At 39.8% G+C, this 24,306-nt stretch overlaps 2 protein-coding genes across 3 annotated transcripts in view; one reads left to right on the forward strand and one right to left on the reverse strand.

Moving 5' to 3' along the window:
- Positions 1-5,867, reverse strand: part of hipk3b (homeodomain interacting protein kinase 3b) — a 40,741-nt gene extending 34,874 nt beyond the window's left edge. The window contains exon 1 of the mRNA XM_061814231.1: positions 5,738-5,867. Within this exon, the coding sequence (XP_061670215.1) occupies positions 5,738-5,810 (73 nt within the window). The 5' untranslated portion in view covers positions 5,811-5,867. The remainder of the gene's footprint in view (positions 1-5,737) is intronic.
- On the forward strand, positions 5,809-24,164 carry cstf3 (cleavage stimulation factor, 3' pre-RNA, subunit 3). 2 transcript variants are annotated; one of them, XM_061814232.1, is made up of 20 exons: positions 5,809-5,952; positions 8,191-8,301; positions 8,453-8,548; positions 12,816-12,848; positions 13,246-13,343; positions 13,417-13,483; positions 16,739-16,773; positions 16,855-16,981; positions 17,054-17,131; positions 17,230-17,392; positions 17,476-17,585; positions 18,831-18,947; positions 19,040-19,258; positions 19,351-19,453; positions 20,029-20,098; positions 20,192-20,387; positions 20,694-20,844; positions 20,918-21,012; positions 21,100-21,160; positions 23,641-24,164. In XM_061814232.1, the coding sequence occupies exons 1-20, from the start codon at positions 5,809-5,811 to the stop codon at positions 23,838-23,840; spliced, it is 2,274 nt and encodes a 757-aa protein (XP_061670216.1). In that variant the 3' UTR covers positions 23,841-24,164. The 2 variants fall into 2 exon arrangements, with proteins under 2 accessions (XP_061670216.1, XP_061670217.1); XM_061814233.1 differs by lacking the exon at positions 5,809-5,952 and adding an exon at positions 7,193-7,674 and having other exon boundaries at positions 23,641-24,161.
- The last annotated feature ends 142 nt before the right edge of the window (positions 24,165-24,306 follow it).

Below are 24,306 nucleotides of genomic sequence, written 5' to 3' on the forward strand. Positions count from 1 at the left end.
AAGAAGGAGACCAGATCAATATAACAAACAATCAGCTGTAACACAAAATCCCCCAATCCTCTCACCCCATAGCCTGTTAAATTGAGGTTCTAATGTCTTTTTATTCACATTATACACAACGTCACAACTTCATTTGAATTTGGGTTCGCATATCTTCTGAGGCATCATATTTATCATATCATCAAACTGTGCTAGAGGTGATTAAGAGAATTCACGCATCGGAAACTACACTATCTCCTTCATGCAGTGAGTCAGCTAGCGCAGGCAAAACCTCACGATGGCCATGTGGTTTGACTTCACTATTCAAAGACAAAAGCTGCTGTTCATTGCAGATAACAAACATGTGAGAAAGAAATGTACAACAGTTCAGCACCATGTTAAAAGGGAAATTACAAAACCAGTTGACAAAAAGCAGGAAAATGGCTTTATGACAAAGAGTAGGATTAAGTATTTATTTCTTCGCATTTAATGTGCCGTGCCTCAAATATTATATACCCTTTAACATGCACATTAACCGTGTGTGATTTGCCTTTTTGAGCAGGGGTTCTGCAATAATCCGACCCCACAGATTGTCTATTATTTAACAAATATAAAGATGTGAACAACTCAACATGATCATTAAGTCCAAAGTCAGTTGACAAATCCAAGGCTAATATTATCAATCTTTCCACTTGCAATCCTTCTGCCTATCAACAGGGGCACCGCAAACATTTACAGCCCAACGGCCTCGCAACATTCCCAATGTCTTGTGAAAAAGATATTCTTTGCTCAAAAGCCTCTCTATTTTCCAAGGAATGTGAGCACATGGTATTTCAATTGTGAACTTATGACTAACATTTAAAGTCCTCAGCTTGTTGGATTAGATCTCGTACACAGTCAATAAAAAAAAAAGAGCGGACAAAAATGCTCTACCACTGTCCTGGGCCATGGAATGACAAGCAGCGTAAACTTGACATCTGTGCAAAAAAGGGACACCTGGAACCGAGAGACAGCATCACACTTTAGAACGACGCTGCTGCGTGACACGTCAGGCCTCTAATTATTAACCGCCCAAAGGCCTTGTAAAAATCCCACACCGGGTGGGCAGCGACTGGTTGGTTAATAACAAACACCCCGACCATCGAGTGCAGGGTATGCGATTGTTAAAGGGTTCTGCGATGACTATAATGAAATCATTTTCTGCATAGACGGAGCACAGAACACATGACTGCTATGGTGTTCATATCCTCCCACAATGCTTGGGAGCGTGAGCGAATCAAAATGCCTCACAATACATTTGAAAATCAAAAAAGTGATGTAACTGTATGTGTCATGTAAACAGATTAGACTGTTGAATGTGTCTGTATTCAGCTATTTTCTGGTGTATTATAACCCGGTGAATCACAAAAATCATTTTGTGGGACTACAAACAAAGGCAAGTATTCATTTTGTGTTTATCATCACCGTTTCATTACCTTGTCCCTATACCAAGATTCTTCCTGATTATATTCGAGTAGGACTGTATCAAAACAGCACAGTTAACATTTAATTTGTATAGCGATTTCTGACACACTGGTTGATACAATCCAGTGTCATAAAGCAATTGATGTAATAATTTAATAAATTACAGGTCAAGTAAATACATAATTTTCCATTAAAATAAATGTATTGATTATAAATACTCGTATATATTCATGGTGCAATTTTTTTCATAATTCCATCTGTCAGATCAGACTGAGCTTGTTATCATCAATGCTTCACTTCACCCATTCGTGCGCAGTGTCCCATTTTTGGGACATCATGGTTTTCACGCAGTTATATTCTTCAGTATATCAAAATATTTAAGTGTTTTAATCTGAAGCCATAATTTGGTATCTGGAGAGGATAACTCATCGGTTAAGGTTAGCACAGAGTTATTTCCGTTTCCTTCCTGACCCAACATGGCTGCCTCAAGTACACATGGAATGTTTTTGAAGAGAAGAAAGGGATAAAGTTCAGTCAGTATGCAACCAAGTTTGTCTTCAAAATGCTAATCCATCAGTATTATTAATGCGCAAGTGTCATTCTAGAATAATAATTAATAAACATATCTCTAGTATGTACCACTTCACAGAACTGATAACATACCCGACATAGTTTTGGGACGCTGCCCGCAAGAGGGTACATCTTTTTTGCCCTTTGTGTTATGCATGAAACAAAAAAGAAGTGTTATTTCCTTGATTGTGGCCTGTTAGGAGACTTTTATTTCAATAAAGCAACAAATTCCCACCCTGCCCATTAATAGGTTTAATTTCAAGATGGCGTAATATTTAAGCTGCATTAGGTTTTTTGTTTTTTTTTTTAGGCACTTACAGGAAATACTCTTGGTCTTGTCAACTATGAGATATCCATCATTGCCCTCAACCGGGTATCCAAAATGCTCCCATAATACAGAGGTCAATTAGCTTACAGGGGCCACAGTTTCGGGTTTAGGTCAAACAAGCCATGTTTCTCCCTCTCCTACATTCCCATACATAGATGTACATAACTAGCATTAGTTATAGCCACAGTTTTGCTCACTCTGGGTCAGATGACTGTCATCTACTGAACCAAACCAGAGAAAGTGAACAACAGATGTGAACACATTAGCAGTTTCAATTTATACTGCTGCGTTAGCTGGAAACGCAAATGTCCATCAAAGACTATAATTATTTAGATAGCTATTGAACCTGTATACTGAGTCAAAAAATTATTGTATTTCTTGATAAATGTTCTCACCCATTCCTTCGCAAAAAAAACTGATTTGGCATTCCAATCCAATTATCTGACTAATCTTCAAATAAACACTGTGCCTCTGTCCTGTGCTACTAAGAATGTTTAATGTTTACTTCTGGTGGAAACGTTCCACCCATCTGCAAAGCTTTCCACAGAAATTCCAAGCTTGTCATGGTGCTCACTGTTATATTTTCCACCTTAAATGCAGTGGTGGTTACTGAGAAACCAGTCTTTATGTGCAAACACAGAGCGAGCACATTGCAGACCCAGTGTGGTGTGACAAACATCCTTTCTTAATGTCTCCTCTTAAAGCCATGCTATAGATAACCTAAAGAATGATAAAAAGGTCACAGACCGCAGTGTCAAAGAGGTTAACGACAACAGACTTGCTACATTATGAACATAAATGTTGTGAGACACATTGGGCTATGCGAAGAATATTACTTATTAGGACAGAGAAGCAAGGATAAGTGAACTGAGAGCTTCTTTGTGTTTAGAAGTAGAGTTTGTGATGATGGCGGGCTAGTTTGAAAAAGCCGCATTTTTGCTTTAGGTCACTAATAAGTAGTACAGCACTACCTCGACTGACAGTATGAGTGACTGGACATTCGTTTTTCAAAATATGAGCTGTTGATTGGTCGTTGTCTTGGGTCATGAGTGCGTTCAGAACCCCCAATACTTGATGTTGACAGCAAATGTCACAACATCGGGCCAACATCAATTCTTGAAGAGGAAGGGAAATATATTGGGTAGGGTCATGTTTTGAAATTGCGTTTCCTGTTTGTTAACCAAATTCCTTTTATCTAACTGTGAGTCCTAAGAAAGTAAGTGAGAAGAACGGATGATGGATTTTGAACTAAAATATGAAATCATAGAAAGGTATGAACAATGTGTCCATGTAGTTTACTTGAAGTAGTTTGAGCGCAGCATTTCTACAATGTGTGCTATACTGAAGCAGAAAAAAAAAGTGGATTGAAGACTACAGGACCAGTCAAGCACAGAGGTCCATGAAAAGATGGAGAAGCTGCTGTTGGCGTGGTTGACTGAATAGCAGCTCAAGTGAGGTCCTGTGATGGAGAGTCGTGTGAGAATGCACGAGCTATTTGCGCTGATTTCCTTCGCGGATTCCTTGCATTTCAACGGACGAGGTACTGGTTGATTTGGTTAAAGGCAGCCGGGGCTCATTTGAGAATTTTAAAAAGGACCGTCATTCATTCTGTCATGAGGTATGGTGAGGGAAAGAGCACAAAATGTAAAATCTGTGGGGGATTATCACAAAACTTTGCGTGAAGGATATAAATCCCTGAAAAGTCAAATAAGTGCTTAAGGACTTTCATAACAATATAGGAGAGGAAGATGCCAGATCACAAACCAAACGACAGATAGCTGTTACTAATTGTTAGTTTTGATTCTTTACATTTAAAGTTATTTACATTATTACTGAATGTTTCTATACAGTACTAAACTTCTGAGTGCATTTTTTTCTAACAAAAACATGTTTTTAAAAAATTGGGCTGTTTTTTTTTTTTTTTGGAGGGGGGTGGAACAGACTAGTTGCATTTCAATTAATTTCAATGGGGTAAGATTACGTGAGTGTTTTGAGATAGAAGCATGGTCTTAGAGAAAATTGAATTTGGAAGTTAAGGCACCTCAGCAACGTTGTAGGCTACAGCCGAAAAGCCCTCTAGACGTCCTGCCTGCCCCCCAAGAATTTTAATGTATTACATACACACTAAACCCCTTTCTTTTAATGCACTCCATACACCTATCTCTGGAGGGCAGCGGCTTTTGGGTGGGGGTGTGGGGTACCTGGCAGCCCTGCGCTTAGTGAAACATACTAGAAAAAGCTCTCAGAATAATGCAGGGCATCAAATATTGTCTTTTCGCATGTTTTTTTTTTTCCTTTGGGGGGGTGGAGTCTTGCAAAAGCTAAATAGATCTGTTCTTTTCAATGTGGAAGAAAATCTGGAAGAAAATTCCCATCTCGTTTACTTTCATTACAATTAAATCTTAACATACATTGAAGAACACAATTTATAAATTGTGTGATTATAAACATAAACTCAACATATATTGTTATATTTACTTTTAACTCTGTTACAGTTAATTGTCTGTCACTATTTTTCAGGATTTTATTTAACTTCAATCAGTGTTAAAAACTGTGTAAAAAATCTATTGCAGGGGGGACTGTGTAGATGTAAAAATATAACGGGGGAACTGTGTAGGGCATCAAATATAACAGAGAAAAAAGGACTGTAAATGTATGATTTTCCCTCATAATGACCATAACTGGGAATGGCTCACGATGAAAATGTACGGTAATACTATTTTAGTATTGCATTTAGCGGTACCTAACATTGTGGCCGATGAGAAACAACTGGTGCCCGTGACAGAACCAGTCATGATTCAATTCGGAAAATCTAAATCTAAACCTTCGCAAATCACAAACAGTGTCGATAGTCTGTTATTTGAACTCAAGATTTAGTATAGAATCCGGTGAAATAAGAGTATTTATGCACTCTCGACGGTTCGCTGAGCTCAAAGGTCTTCCGTGTTTGTGCGAGTTCTCGCCTGACTGATATCTTGAGATGTTGTTAACCTCAAGTAAATGGATTCACATCGTTCACAAAAGCGGGACTCACAATTCGACCAACGGCCCGGTCCGTTCAATCCACGTAGGAGAAATTGCTATTGAAGCGATGTCATCACGGTGTGTAAAATTGACGGGTCCTCATGACAACACAGACATAAAAACACCAAGAGTGCCCAACACACTCGCGTTAATAATTACAACCTACGTCACAGTCACGTAGGCGTACATGGAATTTTCCTATAAGTTGTGAACAGTCTATCTAACCGGGATTGTTTTGATACCACAAAGTCGAGATCGTGTGATGGCCAAGTTTGTTGGTAAGTTACGGCAGCGTTACGTCACGACCAAACTGGTTTTAAAACGCATAGAGAGACAATTATAGTCACACGCGAGGTGCGCCTCCCCGCTTACCTTCACATAGAGTCACTATAAATACAATCCAGGGCTTCTCTGAACATGTTACGGACTTATGAATCCATAGCATGCCCAGTTCGCCTGCACTGCTGCCATCTTGTCCTAGACGACAGAAAGGGAGCGCTCCCCCTCGGCAACGCCACCATCTCCCGCATTTCAAACGTCGGCTGAATCCCGCATACGAACATCCAGAAAGATCAAGCCGTGCTCGGGTGAGAGCTGCGCGGTTCTAACGTGTCTCCCTCCGCTTCGGGGGAGGTAGCCCATCTAGGAAAGGGTGGCCGTCCCCCAGTCTAGATGCGCTGCTCCGCAGCCCTGCTAGCCTCCAACATGTCTCTTTCCTCTCTGTCTTCGACCCAGAATGAATGTTTGTGCGCTGACGGCATTAGCCAGACCAAACCAATCCAATACCGAGGACGATCGATTCGAAAACACAGCCTAAAAAAACAGACTTATGTATAAACTAGTGGATATGTAGCCATTTTAAAATAAAATTCTTTGTATTATGTATAATCCTAGTATTTATGACAGCGTGGTAGTGGTCCAGACCAGTATAATGGATGGTTGATGACTTCGTGATCTTTTAGTTTGGTCTAGTTTTTGGGTTGTTGCCCAGACAAGCTCACGCCCGGCTTCCGTCGTTGTCAAATGTCCCAACCTACTGGCCAGAGAGGGGAACTGCACGTCTATAAATGGAGCTCAGTCGTCGTGGAAAACCTCCGCAACACTTGGTGGCAAATTCCATCCTTCCGATAAAATAGTTTGGGAACGGTGGAATGTTTGTGCACACCACATGCGTTTTATTCCACGTGCAACCATTACCAAATTTCAATTTGTGCATTATGATATTATACGATTGCCATCACAACAGTTAATTTATTAATCATCAAGTAATCTACTATCAATTTAATCAACAGCTATTCTGGGAAATTATTATAGTTAAGAGATTTCTGTATCCCTTCATGACGGAGTGATTATCTTTGTAGAGAAACGAAATAAGACATTTGCAAATATTTGCTTTTATTCTGCAAAACAACTATCAACATTTTTTTTCAGTTTTCAGCTGCAATAGAATGTGCAACAGTGTTCATGTTATCAGAACACGTACTTTTTTAAGCAAAGCATATTTAAATAGCGCATTTCATACACAAGGTAACACAATGTGCTTTACATGATTAAAATTATTTGAATAGAAAGAAATAAAGCATTTAGAACAGGGGAAAACAATAAAAAAAATGACAATTACACACACACACACACACACATATATATATATATATATATATATATACACACACACACACACACACACAACAGAATGAGCTGACAATTAGAATATTAGAATCGTATGATTCGGTCAATAGATAATGTTGGACCAAGGTATTACACTACATAAAATATTAATTTAACAATTGCATTTGTATTGTGTATTTTTTTTTTATTTCATTGCGCTCATTGTAGAATTTCAGGAATGTGGAAAATTGTTTCGAGGGTGTTGCAAATGATCCTTACGATGATAATTTGTAATAAGAATGGTGGAGTACGAATGGTTTGAATGAGTGGAGATATGTGAAATACTGTATCAAAAATTGGTAGAATAATACGTTTTTTTTTTGGGCGGGGGGTATAAAGTAAATTGGGAATGGTAATTTTGATAAATGTGTTGTTTTATTTTGAAGGATTGGGGAAGGAAGTTGTATTGTTTTTGCGAGATCCCGAGCGGAAAGCAAGTTGCTCGCCATTTTGGAAAAAAAAAAAATCGGCTAGTTTCTGAGCCGCGAGTTGTTTGACGGCAACGTGATAGCTCGGCTCGAAGATAATGCGTCTTTCACAGCTGCTTTAAAATTTTCCACCACGTTGCCACTTAATTATACTGTAATACCTTTCTAACCCCCGCTCCTCCAGCAATGTCTACAGATATAGCAGCCGACCAGGTAAAGTTAGCTTTTGTCGCTTAGGCCCGGACTGCAATGCTACTGCTGCTAGCGTGGCCCATTCTTCCTTCGCTGTAAGATTTGTAGTTTTGCAAGGTGTAGCTATTGTTTCGTAGATGTCAGAATGTGCCCATATATATCACAAAATAATGTCGTTTGCATAACTGTATGTTAGTATAACGCCCGTTTTTATGCCGTAATGACTAGCTCGTGGTTGCGTTGTCTGTATGGTGTCAATGGGCTGAATTGTTCCCTCCTTTTCAGTGAAATAATTACACGGAAATACTTGTTTAATCCAAATGCATTGGTATGCGGCTTGGAAAGAAGCAGAACCTAAACTCTAAAGACAACAACAACAATGAATGAGGGGTGTTGTCGCTTCAGAACAAAGTTAAATTTAAATGTAATCAAAACGCCCCCTTCCGATGGGTTCCCCGTCAGCCTGGTGTGAGTTTTGGACTTTGTCCATTCTGCAGCACAACATTTTTTTTAATGCATTTGGTCTTCTCACTGCAGGCGGCGGCGGCAGCAGAGTATGTCCCGGAGAAGGTGAAGAAGGCAGAGAAGAAATTGGAAGAAAACCCATATGACCTTGACGCTTGGAGCATTCTGATTCGAGAAGCACAGGTTTAGTGACTCAAGAGTTGCATTATTGCAGAGGGTTTAAAATAATAACGGGCTTAAGACCTGGGGGTGGGACCGGGCGGGCGGCGTTAAATTGTCAAATCCTTATCTTTTGCTCACATTTTGTGGATGTAAATACATTCTCCCTCTTTAGAATCAACCTATTGATAAAGCAAGGAAGACATATGAGCGACTTGTCACACAGTTTCCAAGTTCTGGCAGATTCTGGAAGCTATTCATTGAAGCTGAGGTCAATACTTTTTATTTCTTTCATCCGTATGCATGCCATTTTTAATTACGCGATCAACACTGTGTTTTTCACACTTGTTTCCGTCGACGGGGTTTAAAGTCACAATTCTTAATTTGAGCCGCGCGCTGCAAGCTGTTGGTTCAAGGATGTCCCTGGCAAAGAATATACAGCCATCTGTTCATATTTAAGTGGTTATTAAGGATTGTGCCTTTAAACATAAAAATGGAGAAGCTTATTCATTCCCAGGATTTAATTAGTATATTTCTCATCATATTTTAAATGGGGTAAAATGCATTTGTTGCATGTTTGGTTTGCAACAGTATTAAAACAATTTTAATGGTATTTGGAGTGCATTAGCCTTTTATTCACTTGTTGTGTCAATTTATTGCCTCCTGTGTCATTTCTTTTGGAATATGATGAACAAATACTGTGTTTTTGTAACATTTTCCACCACCTTCCCACTGAATGAATGCAAAAGGACCAGTCTGATTGTTTTTGATACATTTTTTTACATAATGCAAGCAGCAAGAGAGTGGTTTAATCCCCTTAATTTTTTGTTAGAAAGATTAAACAGTTAAGCGTTAACACTATCTTTTAAGCCTCCTTCCTCTAATAATTGGCCACCAATGTTTAATGTAGTGGATAACACGTCCAAATGTGAAAGTGTGCACTATCATGGAATATTACGCCATCATTGCAGCAAGATCCAGTGGACCTCAGGAAGCAGGTAGCAGAAAGAACCCAGAGGAAGAGAAATATCTCACAGAGTAGTGGTTATTGGGCAAATTTGATTTGACTCTTAAAGCAACTACAGGGAACCGTGGGGCCATGCTGAGTTTATAACAAACATGTTATATTTGTTGGTTACATTTTTGTGTTTTTCATAAGTTCCTTGGCCCATGGGCTGTAGAGTCACCACCCCTCGATTAAAGTACCTGTTCAGTTTATATAAGCAGAATGTAGGCTAATAAACATAGTAGGTGTCATGTCATATTAGGCACTAGTTTTGGCAGCAGGAGTTAATCCAATTCATGTTGCTTTAATGCTGCTGTAAAGAATATACGTTCACAATAACTGTAATCTTCAAGATTTCCTCATTCAACAGTTTTGCTTTAGATTCTATGGAGTACTTGATCAGTGATTGATCATTGTTTCGGTCGGTGTTTGACAAGTCTGTGTACAGTATATGATGGTTGGTTTGAGGTGCTCAAGATTGCATTAAAGCAAGCTTGCAGTCTTTACGATGCGTCAAAGCTATTTTGGGTTACTTGGTCATGAAGTGTTTTCTCTGGAAGGGTTGTCAACCTTTCTCCAGTGTTAATTGCCTTCTTGCACCAGGTTGAACGAGACCTGTATTTGGTCATTTGCTGACCTCTGGTGTATTTATGTATTGAAGAGCTGAATGTCAAATATAGATGTATTCCACTTTTCATGGTTTGCAAGGAAGTGAAAGTCAGCACAGGCCTTCACTTTTAAGGTGGGCTAAGCTTCTCTAAACATTGGTTGCTTGCGTGCCACCAGTGAGTCCCTTCAGCCCCCTTGATCCACATCAATAAATTGCTGAGTCTGGATTTACTTTGGAACATTCATCAGTTATATGTGGTCTCAAAGCATGAAAATGTACTACATATCTCTTTGCTGAAGCACATTGGCTGGCCACACATGGCCACTCGCTCAATCTACTGACATCCACATTGCTGACACAAATGTTTGTAGTTGTAATTTTGGGGATAGGAGTGTTTTTTTTTTAATATTGAAAGCTTTTCCTCATATATTTCTACTACTTCATATGTGAAAGTCAAATATCAGGGACCTCGCTTTGTTTGAGGCCATGCAGTTCGACACCAACTGCGACTGTCGGTCAGTTTGATTGAGCTCTTGTACTTGATAGTACATGGAACCACAATGTGTTTTTTCCCACTCCTTATTGGTAACACTGGTGATCTAAAAAGTCTACAAACCCCAGTTTAAATACCATTTTCTTAAGATTGGAAAGAAAGAGATAGGGTGGGGGTCTAAAAATAACCAAAATAATCTGGAGGCACTTGTGTGCACACGAATAAATGGGGGTGGCTATGTTAAGAAAAAAAAACGTTCAAAATCACGTTAAATTGAGGAAGAACACCAGCCACTGATTGAGGTGCCTTTGGTTAACCCCAAATACATTTCAGATGATGATGTACTATTTTCCAAACTTTTTCAAATTCTTGTACCATTTTCTTTCCTTTTTTTCTTTTTTTGTTCTAGCAGAAGCGTTAAAATCTTGTGCCAATGCAGAGTGTTTCCTTTTAACTGTTAATAGTTTCCTCCACATTGTCAAAGGCCCAGGCCAGTTACATCAGACAGCTTCAATTCCAGATGAAGAAAAATAGCCTCAAGGCGTCATACTTCACTGTAGGTATGGTGTTCATTTGGTGATGGTCAGTGAAACCTTAAATTTCAACCTTGATTCAGTTGGCGCGATACACAATTGTCAAAACAAGTCTGAAAATGTGTTATTGTCTGATTAAAATCAAGGTTAAATATTTTGGTCTATAATTTCTATGGTGTGAAAACAACTGCTTATCACCAAAAAAAACAACATACCTACTATGTATCACAGTGGAACTGTGTTTTCTACAGCTGGAACTAGAGCCTTGGTCAAGGTTCGAGTGAAATAGAACGTGTCCAGTGTCGCTCTTGGCACAAATCTTTTAGGTTTCCGCAAGAAGGCAAAAAAAACCCCATCAGGGAACACCTACTGAAACATCTGAAATGTGTTTGTTGTTAATCCAGGGCACTTTAAATAGTGGCAGAACTTTTACTGACTGTCATATAACCTGAGTTTGACTAACATGGAGAGTGCATTTTAACCCACACCCCGTGCCACTCCAGAGAGAATCCCAATCAAGAGTAGTGTTCATCCATCCATCCATTTTCTTCGCCGCTTATCCTCACAAGGGTGACAGGAGTGCTGGAGCCTAACCCAGCTGTCAACAGGCAGTAGACAGGGTACACCCTGAACTGGTGTTTAATTAAAGAAAATCGTGCTCCCTCCCACAGATGTATCCCAATCTCAGTCCAAAACTTGCAGAATACCCCCCCCCCATTTATTTATTTTTTTGGTCCTGCTCGCTCCTGGGGATTTTTGTTCTTCCTGCTCCCGTGATTAAGAGTTACATTCTCTCCCATCCCGCAGGACCGATTAGGAATATTATTCTGAAATAAGTCGTATCATAGTTACAAGAGGGGGTGTGTGCATAGTTGTATAACCACATTATGACAGCTGTTTATATTTACTTCCCCTCTGAAAAAAGAAATGTACAATTGAGCTATGCCTAATGAGTTTAAATTGATCTTGGTCTTATTTTTTATATCACAAAAAGGTGGCATTTGAACTGGGCTGTGTAGACCTTTTGGAATCGCTTATATGTAGGACTCGAGCCTGAATTTAGAAATTGACTTCCATTTAGTCAAACATAATTGGGTTTTAAGGTACACCACCAAATTATTAAGAGACTGGGGCACTAATTTGTGTGTTTTTATAATTTCTTTCAGATGTATTTCCTTATTGAGCTTAATGTCTTTGTAAGAAATGGGCTCACAGTAATCAATTATATTTTTAAGAGGCGCAACTGCTCAGGTTTGCCTCAAAATGTTGAGTGAAAATGTTTCAGAGGAACTTGACAAAAAATTTAAAAGGTGGTTTTGATTCTATGATTTCAAGTGCACATGTAGATGTCATGCAACTTTCGCTTGGTTTTGGTCCATAAAAATAAAAAGTCTCCATTCCACTAGCTGACTTGTTTTTCTTATTCAAAAACAAATACACCTAAAGAGTGGAGTCTATTTAAATTTGCATTTTTGTAATCTTATTTACTCTTCACACAGTTTTGGAATAATGTGTGTGTGTGTTTTTTTTTTTTAAACGTGGCCTCTCAAAGAATGTTCACACTGGCCACTCAGGAAATTAATGTCAAGAATGTCTGCAAAGGAATATACACCACACAGGCAGTTTTCTTTTGTATCTCCTTCCCTTCAAATTTTATTCACACCTTACTATAACTGGTATTTTTTCAGTTTTTGAGACACAATCTACCCCACATAATAATAAAAAAAAAAAAAAAAAAATGTGCAAGTAGTTTGTCATTCTTGTGTGAATTTCACTTTGTTGATCTGCAGAGTTGTGTGTGTGCGTGAATTTGCATGAATGCATGTTTCCTGGAATCCATTTATTTTTTTTATTCCTCTTTAAATAATTTTGCATTCATATTTGTCTTATTTGCAGGTTAAGGCAAAAAACTATGACAAAGTAGAAAAGGTGAGTGTCCCTATGAATATTGAATGGAATCTAGCACTTTTTAACATAGCTTATTGATTTCCTTCCAATGAAATATATTTTGCCTTAATTTCATATTCTGGTAACATGAAAGCAATGTTATTTTGTTTTGCTGATTTCAGGCAACAAAAATCACCACCACAGCCTTGCAGGCTGGCATTTTTAATTTCCCCACATACTAGCCTATTTTATTATTGTTTCTTGACTGTGGAGTCACATTTACAGTGATTTTGTTTTTTTTTTACAATTGCTTCCACTCATTTTTTTATAATGGCTCAGAATTCCAATTATGTTCTCAAAATTTACTTTTTAAACTTAAATACATGGATGCCACTACTATTTCTAAATAGTCCTCATGTCTTAATATCTCCTTGCGCAGTTGTTTCAGAGATGCCTGATGAAAGTGTTGCACATTGACCTGTGGAAATGTTACCTCGCATATGTGCGAGAGACCAAAGGAAAGCTCCCAAGCTACAAGTAAGAAAGTGTGACTCATGTAAATCTTCCTGATGACTACTCAAAGAGTTAAAGACCTTTTGCTTTCCTTCAGGGAGAAGATGGCCCAGGCATACGACTTTGCTTTGGATAAAATTGGCATGGAAATTATGTCGTATCAGGTACATTTAAATATACAGTGCTGTAAAAAACACCCCTCTTTTCAAATGCTTATATTTTTCCCCACTTTGTTTAAGATCATGAAACAAATGTAAATATCAGACAAATATAACCTAAGTGATCTTAAAATGCTGTTTTTGAATGGTAATTCCATATATTAAGGGGGAAACCCTGGGTAACATGGCCCTATATAAAAAAGTAATTTCTTGCTAAGCCTTGAATTCATTTTTACTAATGACAATTTTAATGTTCACTGACAAGACCCAAACATGATTACCTCCAGACCTGTTCAATCAATAACTTACTTAAAACTGAATTTATCCTGACTAAATCAAGTTTGAGAAAAGATAATTTTAAAAAAAGCTGGTACAAAATGACATGATCTAAAGAAATTCCAGATCAGTTCAGAAATAAACTATTTGACATCAGTCTGGAAAGAATTAAAAAATAAATTTCTAAAGCTTTAGGATTCCAGCGAACGATAGGCAGAGCCATTATCTTCACATGGGAAGAACATGGAACAGTGGTGAACCTTACCAGCAGTATCCATCATACAAAGATTACCCCAAGACTCATCCAGGAGGCCACAAAGAAACTCAGGACCACTTTGAAACAATTGCAGGCCTCCCGTCCTCAGTTGAGGTCTCTCTTCATGACCCACAGTAAGGAAGAGAACTGGGCGGGAAAATGGTATCCATGGCAGACTTTCGAGTGGAAAACCACTGCTAACCAAAAAGACGATCACTGCTGACCAATAAGAACATTCAGGATCATCTTACATTTACAAGAAATCATTCCCAAGACATTTGAGAGAATATTATATGGACTCACGAGATGAAAGTTGAGATTTTATCTCTGTGTGTCTGGGAAAAAAAATCTACCACAACATTTCAGAAAAAGAACATCTCAACAGTCAAACATGGCGGTCATAGTAGAATGGCCTATGGCTGCTTTTCTCCTTCAGGACCTGGACAACGTGCCGTCATTGATGGGACCATGAAATGTGCATTTTACCAAAGTCTTAATCGAGAATGTTCAGCCATCAGTTTGTGACCTCAAGATGAAGCGCACTTGGGTTTTACAACAGGAAACCGATCCACAATGAACCAGCAAGGCAACTCCTGAATGGCTTTAAAAAAAATAAATGAGGTTTTGGAGTTGGCTCCAACTGAAATGCATTGGCGTGACCTTAAAAAGGCATTTCATGGTCATAAACCATCAATGTTTGCTGAATTCAAACAATTCTGCAAGGAAGGGTGTGCCAAAATAGTAATTTGAAAGATTCTTTGCAACTTATAGTAAGCGCTTGATTTCTGCTCTTGCTGCTTAGAGTTGACTATGGCCTCTACAAACAGTCTTTGTAATTTTAACCAGGAGTTAGTCGGGCCTAGAATTTAGCAACACCATCAGTAAGAATTTCAACAATACTTGAACTCTGTTTGCAGCAGTCAGTTTTGGAATATATTTTTAAAGTTCTGCTACTGGTCTATAAATCACTAAGTCTAGGTCTGGAATACATGCAAGAAGTGATAAGAGAATATAAACCCAGTAAGGTTCTGAGATTGACAGAATCAAGTAAAATAGTTCAGCACACAGACCAGACCAAACGTAGTGAAGCAGCATTTAGCGATAATGCCGCAGACAAAAGGAAGAAGTTGACAACAGATGTGACCTCAGCCCCAAGTGTTTGAGTTGTTTGAAGTTTTTTTTTCTCATCCTATTTAGTGCGCTTCCACTTTTAAATGTTTCTTGCACTTTACGCAGTTTTAATTGTATTTATATTATTCCTTTTCATTTTAAATGTTTACATGCTGTTTTGTTGCTTTGGTCTTAGTCATGTAAAGCACCTTGTGCATGAAGTGTGCTGTATAAATAATTTTTGCTTTGCTTTAGGGTCACAGAGTTATGAGAGGGATGACAGGACTTTTGATTATTAAATTACACCCAGCAGATGGAGCTAATTTTACTACCAAGCACAAAAGTTCACACCAGGCACTGAAATGACTGCAGGAATTAAAGAATATAAAGTTTTGCACAAAAATCAGTTTTGATTTTGGTGTATTTTTGGTGCCTTGATAAACATGGCAGTGTGATTTTTCAACTGTAAAAGTGACTGCTGCAGTGATTTTTGCAAGCTAAGGCTTCCCGTATTTATAGAAAAACTATGTGCGCGTTTGTGTGTGTGTGCAAGCTCAGCCTACGTGTATTTATAGGAAAACTGTGTGTGTGTTCGGGGAAGGAGCTGAAAAAAAAAATAATCTGTGTTGCAAAAAAATAAAAAGTTTGTGAAAAAGAAATGTGTTGCAAAAAAATAAAAGTGAGTTTGGGAACCACTGCTTTACATGATGGGCCAACCAGTTTTTTTTTGTTTTTGTTTTTTTTTTGGGGGGGGGATTACTTTTTCATACAGGGCCAGGTAATTTTGAAAATGCTTTTCATAATAATTGAAACCCCAATTTAAAAGCTCCATTTTTGTATTCACTTGAGTTAGATTTTACATTTCATGATTTTAAAGGGGAAAAGTTTTCATTGAGAATAACAATGTGTCAGATAGGTCATATCATTGGTACAGTAACGTTAAAATAAATATTTTCATCAGATATCATTTAAGGTTGTGTTGAGGATATTCATATCAGCAATTATGAATGTTCCCAGTCGCTGACATTTTGGCAAGTCACATGACTTACGTGTGCAGATGTGACGTGGCATGTGCTTGACCTGAGGTTCGGTTACGTTCCTACAGAGTTCTGGCCAGCGCTCGCGGCTGGCCCTCGTAGCTCGCTTGCGGCCGGCTGCCAGAGCTCTGGCGGTGGCGCTCCGCGAGCGAGCACAGGGTGCCTTTGTTTATGCACTTATGTCCCAAGCGTAGGCCTCTGATTAGTCAGACACCGTGTCATTCCCGTCCGAAGAACCATCCGAATATTCAACATGATTGACAGCCACAGGTCTAAATCTGTATGGACGTATTTCTCCGTCTTCCCGATCACCTGATACTTCTATTTATACATCAGATGACTGTGTAGGAACGCAATCGAGCCTCAGGTTGAACACATGCCACGTCACATCCGTGCAGGTAGATTATGTGACTCACCAAAATGTCAGCGACCGGGAACATTCAAAATTGCCTTTGAAAAAAGTGAGGAAACTGTAAAATACTGTATAAGAATTTGAGAACGAGGCCTATACTTTTTTACAGCACTGTACATATTTTCAAATGTACATTTGTTACTGTTCTCTAATGATTTGTGGTCCTTCAGATTTGGGTGGACTACATTAACTTCCTCAAGGGAGTGTGAGTGATTTCGCCTCCAGTTATCTTTTTATGTAGTATTTAAGTTATGACAAATGCTGATGTTGTTTTATGTACCACCAGCGAGGCTGTGGGCTCATACGCAGAGAACCAGCGCATCACAGCGGTGCGGCGGGTCTACCAACGAGGCTGTGTGAATCCCATGATCAACATAGAGCAACTCTGGAGAGATTATAGCAAATATGAGGAGGTGAGGTCTTCTATCTTTGTAAAGCTTCGATATGTTTTCCATATTAATGCTGACGGTTATTTAACACATCAGGGAATCAATATACACTTGGCCAAAAAAATGATTGAGGATCGAAGCAGAGACTACATGAACGCGAGAAGAGTAGCAAAGGTAAGGACCCAAGCACCTGGAAAAAGTCAAAATGTACAATATGGCACCTTCAATGTGAAGATGGTCTTGCTGAATCAGCAGTTGTCTGGTGTGGGCAGGAGTACGAAACTGTGATGAAAGGGCTGGACAGGAACGCACCCTCGGTGCCGCCTCAGAACTCCCCCCAGGAGGCCCAGCAGGTGGACATGTGGAAGAAGTACATCCAGTGGGAAAAAAGCAACCCGCTGCGCACAGAAGACCAAACTCTCATCACAAAAAGAGGTGACATGTTGTGTGTGACTCCGTTAATTGGAATGTAAGCTATGGGAGATATTGTGTTTTATGACTCCTTTGCCTCATTGCAGTGATGTTTGCCTATGAGCAGTGTCTGCTAGTCCTAGGACACCATCCTGATGTGTGGTACGAATCAGCTCAGTACCTGGAGCAGTCCAGCAAGTTGTTGGCAGAGAAAGGGGTATGATATTTACTATTAGATTGATCACATGTATTAGCATATGATATGAAGAGACTTATCAAACTCAGAGGTTCATGACCTACTGGAGGGGTGCTCTCGAGGCAGTCTTGATCGATCGCGGGAGAGCGTGCCAAAAAAAAAAAAAACAAAAGACGTCAGCCAATGTTCCCTCTAAATTGCGCGCGTGCACAATTGTGCACCGCTGATGCAGTCTCTTCGCAGATATTCTGCGTTGCACGCAAAAAAAAAATACAAATCGAATGCAAATTGAAAGTATAACCAGCAGCTATTCAGTTTGTGGCATTTTGCAATGTGATTCAACGAGTGAGGGATGACTTGTTGTTACGTCCAATGGCACAATTCACATTCGTACTGTAAAAAATGAAAAGAAGAAGCCGCTGGTTTCTTTTAGGCAGCACACAGAACTTTCTCTAACAACGACCGCTGCTCCGACACACTTTTTTGTAGTTTACCTTACACCCGCCCCCGCTCTTAAAGACGTACACTCATCAACCCATCAATGTGTTTTATAATGACAGCGTCCACCACCGCTGCTTTAGTTAGCAACACAGTCTGGGCAACGTAGAGCAAAGACGAGCTAGACATGCTGCTTATGTTTACTTTCGATATTAATGGAGAACGTTAAAAAAGAAACGCTGTTGTTTTAAGATGCAATGACTGTCGGAGTATGTGAATAATCGAAGAAAGAGTGGTTAAACTGGACGAGATTTTCTCTTTTCCGAGTGGGAGAGGTCTGGTCTGAAGCCAAAGAAGAAAGTATAGGAAGAGATGTGGTGTGTCATTTTCAAATTCCACCTTGGCACAGCCTGATTAAGGATGAAAGCACAGACAATACAGTGGACAAAAGCTAATTCTGTATTTTAAATATCGGAGGCAACATACCATTAACCTTAAAACTGTTTGGGAGCATCAGCATCATCAGGCTGGCTGCTTGAAAAGTACATCTTGGGGTAAAAAAGTCTGCGCACCCCTGACCTACAGTATCCAAAGACAGTGTGAAGATGCATGCATGTACGGTGAATTGTGTACCGACCAGTACACTTTGTATTGGTACATATGGATGTGTATGATCACGTTTTACTTTTTATCTTAGTCACGGCAGAAACTTTGGTCGAGCTCTTGTTTTGGAACACACGAAATTGCGAAGGTCTATCTAGAAAAGTGTTTTTGAACTAATCATAATGGCTTGTCTAAACTTTAATGGCTGCCTTTTGTTCCTCTCAGGACATGAATAACTCCAAGCTATTCAGCGATGAGGCCGCTAACATTTATGAGCGAGCCATTGGGACGCTGCTGAAGAAGAACATGCTTCTTTACTTCTCATTTGCTGACTACGAAGAAGTGAGTCGCCTGATGAAGTGTTAATGCTCTATAAAACAGAGACGTACTAAAGAGGATCCTTCATGTATATCTGCTTTTTGCTATCCTTACAGAGCCGTATGAAGCACGAGAAGGTGCACAGCATCTACAATAAACTGCTAGCCATCGAGGACATCGACCCCACGTTGGTGTACATCCAGTACATGAAGTTCGCCAGGAGGGCGGAGGGAATCAAATCGGGGCGCATCATTTTTAAAAAGGCCCGCGAGGATCTGCGCACACGCCATCATGTCTACGTCACAGCGGCTCTGATGGAGTACTACTGCAGCAAGGTGATGCACACCTGTAACCTGACCCGGAAGTTGGTACACTTACAGATTCATCCTGATGTTTGGGGTTTTTTTTGTCTTTTTTTGCCAAACAGGATAAATCCGTGGCCTTTAAAATTTTTGAGCTTGGTCTGAAGAAATATGGTGACATTCCAGAGTACATACTCGCATACATCGATTACCTCTCACACCTTAATGGTGGGTTCTGTTTTCATTTTTTCCTCTCAAAAACATTGAGTAGCAGGTGCCTGTTAATGGGAGGCCTTTGTTTTCACCAATGCAGTTTTAAAATGGAATTTTAAATGTATTATTTTATTATTATTATTTAATTGATTTTAAATATTCACATGTTTTTTTTATTTTATTTTTAGTGTTAGAACATTTTTAAGGTATTTAAAATGTATAATTAAAATTATAAATTTCATTCCCCCCCCCAAAAAAAATTTTTTTTTTAAGAGAACAATTTGGTTGGAGACTGTTAAGGTTGGCAATTGCATTAGCAATATGACAATTGGTGGTATCAGTCGTACGAAATGCTACTACAGCCACGTCATGGCTTTACCTTATTTTTTATTTGTTTTATTTTTATTGCTGTAAATTAACTGAGGAGTGGTGTCCATTACGGCAGACGGCACTATTTGACGATATAGAAAATTGAGGAAAGTGTTGTTTGATGGTGATACTTTGAGGCACCACACAGGAAGGTCAAATCTGTTGAGGAAACACTCCTTGTAGTCATGTAATTGATTTTTATCTTTCTCCTTTACCTGCAGAGGATAACAACACCAGGGTTCTGTTTGAACGGGTTCTTACCTCAGGAAACCTTTCACCAGAGAAGTCAGGGTACCTCCAGCGCTCAGTGTATTGACTCATTGTCCATGCAGTCTCTCAGGCTCTCATTTTTGATCGGCTTTTACCACGTCTCGATTCTCTCAGAGAAATCTGGTCTCGTTTTCTGGCCTTCGAGAGCAACATCGGCGACTTGGCCAGTATTCTGAAGGTGGAGCGGCGCCGCTTCACCGCCTTCAAGGAGGAGTACGAGGGCAAAGAGACGGCCTTGCTGGTGGACAGATATAAGTTCATGGACCTGTATCCCTGCTCCGCCAGTGAACTCAAGGCTCTGGGTTACAAGGTGTGTGCTTTGACCATCACTGCTGTCTTATCACAGAACCAGCCTACAGGATTTTAATGACGTTATTGGTTCAATTTTCTATCGCAGGCGATTTTTTTGGTCATTCTGGGATATTTGGTGGGAAATGACAAAACTCCTTGTAGAAAAAAACATCCTGAAATGATGAAAGATGTTAAATTTGAGCAGGAAACAAAATTTGTGGCACCTATTCGCAAGCCTCATGATTTGACCTCAATGACCAGATATGGGCGACGGGCCTCGAGTTAGCCACCTGCGTCTTACACTGTTCGTGAATTGTTCTCGTAGGATGTGTCTCGTACCAAATTAGCAGCTCTGCTTCCTGAGGCTGTGGCGGCGCCCTCCGTGCCCCTGCTGAAGGACGAAATGGACAGAAAACCAGAGTACCCCAAGCCAGACACGAATCAGATGATCCCTTTTCAGCCGCGCCACCTGGCCAGTACGTGGACCTCGTTGCATCACAACAGTCGTGATGTCCTGCGTTCACAATCGTCTCTTGTTTGCGTCTGCAGCTCCAGGCCTGCACCCTGTCCCCGGCGGAGTGTTCCCAGTCCCCCCAGTGGCCGTCCTCTTAATGAAGCTGCTCCCCCCACCCACGTGTTTCACCGTCAGTAATGCTGAACGTACATAATGTACTACTGTTTCCTGTTGTGTGGGTGTATTTTTAACCCATGTGTTATTGTCGACTCTGCAGGGTCCTTTTGTTCGAGTGGATGAACTCATTGAGACCTTCAGGAGATGCACACTTCCTGAGAGTAAGTTATCCTGTTTGTGTATCATATTTCTGTCTCTGTGTCTCTTTTGAGGGGATAGGGGCCGAGCTCTGCTACCCAAAAAGCTTTGTAATTTCCTGTAGATGGTACAAGACTGTGTTAAAACAGTTTTTTCTATCAGACAAGTCAATGGGTTCATGAAAGAAGGACCTCTTTTTTTCTCTAAAATGGCCCCAAGATTGCACCAAAGCAACATTGATTGTATATTAGACATGGGTTTGGCCTGAGGACAAAAACAGCATTTTTTTTTTCCCAGAACATAGCGTCCCTAAAATAAACGGGCAAATTAGCGAAAGCCAAGCCGCAAATATGTGGGGTTCATTTTACAACGTTAGCAACCGTTTGGAGGATACATTATGGTTTTCGCCAAATATGCATTTTGACTTTATAGCCAAATGCACAATTTTGGACGCAGCTCCTGCGTTTACTCTGTGCTCTTGGACTGTACCTGTAGCGAAATTCCAATAAAAATGGGATGTTTTGCCAAATGTTTTCAAAGTTTCTTTGGTAAATTGATTACACTACAAATATGTTTAATGGTCAAACTGATGAACTTTTTTTTTTTTTTTTTTTTTTTTGGGGGGGGCAAATATTCACTCATTTTGAATTTGATGCCTGCAATATGTTCTAACAAAGCTAGACGGGCTCGTTTACCACTGTCCGATCGCTTTTCCTTTTACCAACACTCCAGCATTTAGTGTCTGAGGACACTAATTGTTGAAGGTTTTAAGGGAGAAATTTTTCCCACTCTTACTTAATGTACAACTTCACAAGCTCAAAAGTCAAGAGTCCTCAGCTGTTGTATTTTGGGCTTCAGAATGTTCCTTGTATTTTCAGTTGAAGAAAGATATGGCTGTCTAGTACTCACGCACTTTTACTATGAAGCCACACCATTGTAGCACATGCAGAATGTGGCATAGCATTGTCCTTCTGAAATAAGCAGGGACGTCCCTGAAAAATATTTTGCTTGGATGGCAGCATACATTACTCCAAAACCTGTATGTACCTTTAAGCATTAATGGTGCTTTTACAGACCTAAGATCCCCTCCGTACCCTCACAGATGCTGAATTTTGAACGGATAACAATCCAGGTGGTCATTTTTCATTTTGGTGCAGAGGGCAATTACATATAAGATTTCTGAAAAAGGTTTGCAATTAATTGCAATCTGGAAGATGGAATGGAACAATGTCCCAACTTCATTGGAATTGGAGTTTCCATAATACATTTGGAAGACCAAAACATCAAGACTGCTATGTTCCTTTGGAGAAATATTTTTTAAACAATTACAATCACATTTCAGTGAACCCTGCTATTGGCGAGGGTTAGGGCCTGAGCCCCACACCAAATAGTTCAAATAATTGATATGGTCCGTAAAAGATGGTTACAGTATATATATATCAATATACATGCCACCAGATGGAGGCAAACCATGTAAAACTTGGAATATATTGAATTGTATTTATTGACTGTGGTCTGTGATGACAGACTGCTAAGTGTCAACACTATCTTCCTCTGCAAGTATGCAGTTATGTAACCAATGTTACATAAACGAAGTGTATTCAGCCATTTACCGTAATTCCCGGCCTACAGAGCGCACTTGGTTACAAGCCTCACCGAGTACATTTGTAACGGAAATACCATTTGGTACGTACATACGCCGCAGCTGTGTAAAAGCCGCAAGTGTCCACATGGAAACATGAGATATTTACAAAGAAAGACGGTACACAGAAAGTGCTAGTGCTAACGCCAGCCCCGTGCTAACTCTAACAGGGCCAGTTATAATAAAACTTACCGGTAAATATCACTGAAATACAGCAGCATCACGCTAGCGCAGCGCTAACAGGGCCGGTAAAAGTCACTTCCTCGGCACATATATTCCACCAGTCTCATACTTGCCTTTTCCGGTCGAGTGCCCCCTTGTGGCCGTTAGAAAATAATGCACAAATTAACCACATAAACCGCAGGGTTGAAAATGTGTGAAAAAAGTCGCGGCTTGTAGGGCGGAAATTACGGTAATTGTTCAACATATACCACCGACACCGCAGTCATTAGCATACCAGCCTAAAAAACATTTAGGCAGGAATTGACATGGAAATGATCATCCCGCATGGGAAAACATATTTGCACTAGTTGAACACCAAATGAATGGCATCTACCAAAGTAGATTACACCAGCTACTTGCAGTAGCTGCATTGAAATATGAGCAACAATATACATTTAAGTTTTATTCATCCAAGGACCTCCAAGCAAACAGGATATTTCAAATGCAGATGAAAAAACATCAGCGAATTAAAAATAACAGTTGTGGTTATATTACAAACAATTACATGGTAAAATTTATATATTTTTACGTGCAATATTTCACAAGATGGCACCGCAGTAATACTAAATCGCAAATGTGGAATAACAAATATGCAGGGCTTTACTTTATACTCATTATCACCCCACCCCCAAAAAAAAGCTGTCGAAGCTGCTGTGGAGCTCATCACTGGCAGACAGCCCGATGGCGGCGGCGAGGGCAACGGAGCTGTGGAGAACCACGCCGCCACCAAGGCGCTCAAGAGGCCCAACGCCGACTCGGACGAGGAAGAAGACAAAGGTTCGGTGGCGCCGCCCGTCCACGACATCTACCGCGCTCGCCAACAGAAGAGGATTCGATAGAGCGACCGTTACAGCGTCAACCTTACCAAGAATGTAACAATCGGCCAAAGGAGGTAATACGTTTGTTTTATGAGAGTTTTGGACTGACAGAATTTGACCTCTACAGCAGACTCACACGGCACAAACACACACATAAACGCCCTAAGCCTGAGTGTCCTTGCGTTTTTATGTTGAAAGACTGACTGATCCTGTACAAAGTTTTTAATTCAATCACCGGTTGTGGCAAACAGTTCAGTTTTTGGCCTTGTTATGTTCCAGTGGCGGCAAATATTTTTAGATAACTGGAGGAGACGATCCCTTCCAATAAAAGTGTACATTAAGTCCATCGTGTGTCTTTTGTCTTATTGTTTACCCTTGTAAAAAAAATAAATGACTGTATAACCTCTGAAATTATACACAGTGAAAATGTAAAAAAAAAAAAAAAGCAGATTATGTGCTGTATATTTAGTTGTATGGCCCGCAGAAG

This window comes from Syngnathoides biaculeatus, chromosome 3, assembly GCF_019802595.1.
Source record: "Syngnathoides biaculeatus isolate LvHL_M chromosome 3, ASM1980259v1, whole genome shotgun sequence".
Classification (NCBI taxonomy): Eukaryota; Metazoa; Chordata; class Actinopteri; order Syngnathiformes; family Syngnathidae; genus Syngnathoides; species Syngnathoides biaculeatus.

Bases quoted from the DNA above. Each gene is read 5' to 3' on its own strand.
- cstf3 (XM_061814232.1), top strand. From the start codon at position 5,809: ATGCCCAGTTCGCCTGCACTGCTGCCATCTTGTCCTAGACGACAGAAA. The intron at 5,953-8,190 runs GTGAGAGCTGCG...TTCTCACTGCAG, and splicing joins AAAGATCAAGCCGTGCTCGG to GCGGCGGCGGCAGCAGAGTA. The intron at 8,302-8,452 runs GTTTAGTGACTC...CTCCCTCTTTAG, and splicing joins TTCTGATTCGAGAAGCACAG to AATCAACCTATTGATAAAGC.